General features: G+C 44.8%; 1 protein-coding gene across 1 annotated transcript in view; it reads left to right on the forward strand.

Annotated features, from left to right (window-relative positions):
- Nucleotides 1-5,296: 5,296 nt before the first annotated feature.
- Nucleotides 5,297-5,689, forward strand: part of LOC119355861 (protein CUP-SHAPED COTYLEDON 1-like) — a 2,350-nt gene continuing 1,957 nt past the window's right edge. The window contains exon 1 of the mRNA XM_037622747.1: nucleotides 5,297-5,630. Coding sequence (XP_037478644.1) covers nucleotides 5,462-5,630 — 169 coding nt within the window. The 5' untranslated portion in view covers nucleotides 5,297-5,461. The remainder of the gene's footprint in view (nucleotides 5,631-5,689) is intronic.

Raw genomic sequence — 5,689 nt, forward strand, 5'->3', positions numbered from 1 at the left:
GCTCATCTTCATTACACAACACCGAATAGACCAAATTAATACAAGTTCATACATAAAGTTCATACAACACTTAAATGCAACAAACAAATAACTCTCTAGGTAAAGCATTTAAATGCAACAACAAATGCAATCAAGATCGCAACTAAGGTAACAATTGATCCAACAACATAATGATACCAAGCCTCACTATCGATGGCATATTTTCTAATCTTTCTAATCTTCAAGCGCATTTTCTCCATCTTGATCTTGTGATCATCGACGACATCGGCAACATGCAACTCCAATTCCATCTTCTCCCCCTCAATTATTTTCAATTTTTCTTTCAAGTACTCGTTTTCTCTTTCAACTAAATTTAACCTCTCGACAATAGGGTCGGTTGGAATTTCCGGTTCACATACCTCCTAGATAAAAATATCTATGTCAACTTGATGGGCATAATTTGTCATAAACACGAAATGCAACAAATAGTTCTAAAAGAGAATATACCACATCCGAATCATAATAAGGACGAGGGCCGACGGGGACGGATATCAAAACCATGGCACTATGTATAACAAACAACGTACGGGTAAGATAATTATTATACGAGTAACAACATATCCAAATCACACAAACATCAATTTTTTATATAAAATTTCATGAACAAGAGGCTCACCACAAGGTGGTGCCGGTGATGGGATGGTGCGGGCGATCGACGGTGGTTACGACGGAGATTTAGAAGGCACTAAGTAAACCACACCTACATATGCAAACTAAGTGTTATTTTGACCTCAAATTGCATATAAATCAAATACTACCACATATAATTCCTCCCAAATTACTAAAACCCACAATTAATCACTATATAAACCAATGCAAGAGCTAATCTAGCAATGAGAGATGAAAGGACAAAGTTGCTAACCTTTGTGATCATTTGAATGGATGAGGGCCTACAAATCTTGACAAATTTGGGGCAAATTTTGTGATGAACTCGAGAGGAAGAAGGGAAGAACAGAGGAGAGGGAGAGGGGAAAGGGGGAAGAACAGAGTGCGGGTGGACGAAGGGTTTATATAGGACGACCTTTAGTACCGGTTCGTGCCACGAACCGGTACTAAAGGTGCTGGAAGGGCCCCACTCTGACAACATCCTGCCACCACTTTCTTTAGTACCGGTTCGTGGCACGAACCGGTGCTAAAGGTTTGCCACGAGCCGGTACTAAAGAGCTCCTCCCGCCTAGCCGTTGGAACCGGCACTAATGGACACATTAGTGCCGGTTCTGTTACAAACCGGGACTAATGTGTCTCACATTTGACCCTTTTTCTACTAGTGTGATGTTCTTGTTCAGTCATTGGTTCTGGCATCTAATCCTGAGATGTAGCAGTGTTATAATATTGACCACCACTTCTTGTCCTAATATGTCTACCTGAAATTGTATATACACGCAATCTTTCTTATGAAGTGTGATAGAATGTTTCTTACATACAGTAGTTGAAAACCTCATGTACAGCCTAGCATAAGTGAGCATTTAGAGTAATCGACTAAAATTCATGCCAATTGAGGCTCAATAATGCTTGACTGGCAGAAAATCCTAGTAGAACTCAAGGTTAGGCTAGGACCTCACTTTGCAACAGCTGGAATTTGAAAAGTTTGATGGATCAAAATTACTTTATCACAGTGTAATAAGTTGATTTGCTGAATGATCATGTGAATAAGCCCAGGAGGAAACTTAAGCTAACTAGGTGTGGCTGTGAGGCTATGATTAGCTTGAAGATAAGAGATGATGGCAAGTATGAGGTCGCCCGATTCGTCCGTGAACATACGCATCAGCTTGTCTCACCAAGTAAGAAACAATTCCTTAGATCAAACAGGGAAGTCACTAGTGAATTGAGGAGCACATTTTTCACATGTCGCAAAGCATTGATGGGCCCTTGCCAAACAAATCGCTTCATGACTGCACAAAAGGGTGGACCAGAAAATATTGGGTGCACTAAGCGTGTTTTACAGAATTATTGTCGTGATATCAACGAGATAATTAAAGATGCAGATGCACAAACAATCATTGATGCTATGCGAAGTAAGCAAAGGATCAATCCAACTTTCTTCTTTGATTATGAACAAGATAATGAGAAGAAGTTAACACACGATCTTTTGAGAGATTTTTTTAGGTTGTAATTGTTGATGTTATCATGTAGGTGTGCATTTGTGCCCAGCATAGGATGGCGTACAAGGGGAATATGGACTCACCAAGTGATCTTTAGTGAAGCTGTTTGGTTTAATTATGTAAATTAGTGAACTAAATAGTACGCTTGTAAATATATGTATATTAAGGTCATGTTAATTCCTAGATCAAGATGGCAGCATATGATGCACCTTTATTTGTTGAAATGCTTCTGTTCCAGCGATCTTTTGATGCTATGAATGACTTTTAGCAATTTGCCATCCCACACCATTTGCTAGCTTGTACTCTCTCCGTCCGAAAATACTTGTCATCTAAATGGATAGAAAGATATGTATCTAGAATTAAAATACGTCTAGATACATCCCCTTTTATTCATTTTGACGACAAGTTTTTCCGGACGGAGGGAGTACTATTGTTTTTGTAGATCGATCTTTTGTCAAGATTTCCGCTAAATTTTTTGATCATCGAATATTTCAGATGTGAATACAGGAATGAAAAATGGGTTCATGCTCATCACATGCCAATATATTCATTATGAAATAAAATTGATGAGAGCTTACTTTAAATAAGAGCTTGCTTTAAATGTACTGAATTTTAGCATGTACCACGCTTTATTTGTTTCAGCTGGGCAACATGTCATTTTTGTGTTGATTGATCACATGTAAAGTAACAGAACAAGGCCTAAATGATGTGGTTTAAGTTTGAATAGTTCACGCTTCTTGTTTTGATTCAGATAAGATCAGCTGGGACAATGTGGATGTTGAGGATAGATGCATAGATCTGCTGTGGTTTTGCAAAGATGGGCTGTTTTCAAGGGGGGGCAGATGCAAATGTACCAAGGGGGCATGTGTAAATAAGAAGTGAGCTGATCCTGTCCCTTGCATGTAGATCCAAGGCACCACATAGTCCCGTAGCATGGTATCATGTGATGGCCCGTATCACTTGATATTTTCCCTCCTCCTGTATACGTGCGGCTACGTGGTATGCGAGAGAGCCTGCAAGGGCGCTAGAATGAATGAGTTCAGATGAATGATCAATCGTAAGCCCGCTGTGCACGTGACCCTGACCCTGCATGCGTCATGCATCACCTGAACGTAACAAACAATGCTCCTATCTGAACGCAGATGGAATCGCATGTACGTACCCCCGCATGCATGATGAGCCCTTAGAAAAATATGACGAGCATATGGAGTAGAGTAGAGTTGACAGCATCATAATTTTGATTTGCCTTGGGTGGTTGACGTTGCAATCTACTCTGTTCGATGCTCATGTGCAGTGCACCCTTGCAGTCACTACGTATCGTACGTGAGCTTCGAATTTGGCGACACGTGTACGATATATATATTGTGGAGCACGATTTGCCCCTTCGTACGAAACAGAAAGCACACTTTCGATTTCTTTTTGAGATATATGGATCACGAAGTGGCGTCGTTTCTATTATTCTGTACCCCAAAGATTCTACTTTTTGCGACGACGGAAGGGAAACGCATTCAATAGGTCTTTTTAAAAAAAACTTTCGATCTATTCGTCTTCAATCATCATGATAGTATAACAAACACTAGAAATAATAAAAATTGCATCCAAATACGTAGACCACCTAGCGACGACTACAAGCACTGAAGCGTGGTGAAGACGCGCCGCCGTCATCGCCCTTTCCTCGTCGGAGCCGAGCAACACTTGTTGAAAATAGAGCCATGCCTCCGGTAAGGGCCGGGATCCACCATGACCCTAAGGCCACTAGAGACGAGACGGACCGCGGGAGGCAAAGAAACCCTAGCCTTTTCTTCCTTTCCTAGTTTTTTTTTGTGGGTACCTTTTTTTGCGGGGTACCTTTCGTAGTTTGTTGGCAAGCCTAAACCTTACCAACAGGTCTATTTCTATTTACATCCTCACATCTTCTTTTCTTGTGAAACAAAGTCATGAAGTCATGCTGCCCATTGGATGAAGAGAGGATGAAAGCTATACCACTATACAAGAATTCAAACCATCAAGTACGGCCCCACCCGTCAGCGAGGCCGGACCGAATTAATTTCGACAGGAGAAAGCTCGACCGTCAGCGAGGCCCAAGTCTTTTCGCTCCCGCCATAATTAATTTTTAAGAGCGGTGTCATGTCCACGGTCATAGCGCCATCCATGGCGAGCTACACATAGTACTGCAGCGGTCTACAATTAATGAACCCCCCGCGAATAATTAACCGGAACACATCATCTATCTCCGTCCCGTGATGCATGATTCCGCAGTCCCCGGGCGGGGTGGGCCCGCCGTAGTACACTGCACAACTGCATTATTTATGCCTTGACAAAAGCTTGTACACCCGCCCACGCCCTCGCCGGCGAACACATACGCACGAACGCCGCCGCGTCGCCGTCGCCGGTCCTCTAATCATACGTGATCTAACAACCTTAAAAGGACCCTTTCGTTTCCTTTCCCGCCAGGCGAACCCGATCATTTAATTTTCCCTTTCGATTCCTTCCCCAGGGAAGCAGCGGCGTAAACCGACCCTGCACCAACACAGAGATGAGGAGGATCAATACCCCTATGCCTCTGCCGTCTAGACGCTTTTATATTTCTTTACGAAGGGAGTACTATGCTCTTATTCTGCGGGGACTAGCAGTATTTTTAGACTGAATTTCCGGGATTAACACCGCGTGCACACTTGCTTCTGGTTTAATAATCTTTTGGACTGTAGAAAAGAGAAGACGTTGAGAATGAACATGGCGGGCTTAATTTGTTGATCGCGTGCCACGTGGGAGCGCTCCGTGTCATGGCTTGCGGGGGGTGGAAATGGGTTAGCTTGCGAGGCCGGGGCTCCTGGGCGGATCGTCAGCGGCGCGGTTCTTGTGGCACAAGCATGCATGGCAGCATGTCGATCCGCAGCGTTGGAATCTTCCACATAAGCAGGCTAGGTAGCCAAGCTAAGCTAAGCAGCGCGGCCTACACGGGGCCGGGGGATACCGGGACAGCGACGGAGCCCGCGGCGGCCTGCGGAGCTTGCTGCTGTCAAGTGTAGTTAAGCGGAAAGAGCTGGCTAGGGCACCGCTTTCCGGCCTCCCCCACCTCCACTGTTCCCTGACATGATATGGATATATCGAGTTGTCTCTCTTCCATCGGCTCCATCCCCGCTATATAAAGAGCCGGTCGATCCAAGCCACTCTCATGGTACATAGCTCTTGCTTCTTCCAGTTAGCTCCCCGGCCGTGGTTAAGACTTGGGTTCCAAGCTAGCTAGCTGCAGGCCAGCTAATAATTATTAAGCTGGTCAGGTGGGCTGCGTAGACGGACGGACGGAGAGAGCGGGAGGGATGGGGCTGAGGGAGATAGAGTCCACATTGCCGCCGGGGTTCAGGTTCTACCCCAGCGACCAGGAGCTCGTCTGCCACTACCTCTACAAGAAGGTGACCAACGAGCGCGCCTCGCAGGGCACGCTCGTCGAGGTCGACCTCCACGCGCGCGAGCCATGGGAGCTTCCTGGTGAGTCCAACACCTCCTTCCTCGCTAGTTCATCTCCCTCCCTCTCTCTCTCTCTCTCT

Source organism: Triticum dicoccoides, chromosome 2A, assembly GCF_002162155.2.
Source record: "Triticum dicoccoides isolate Atlit2015 ecotype Zavitan chromosome 2A, WEW_v2.0, whole genome shotgun sequence".
NCBI classification, from domain to species: domain Eukaryota; kingdom Viridiplantae; phylum Streptophyta; class Magnoliopsida; order Poales; family Poaceae; genus Triticum; species Triticum dicoccoides.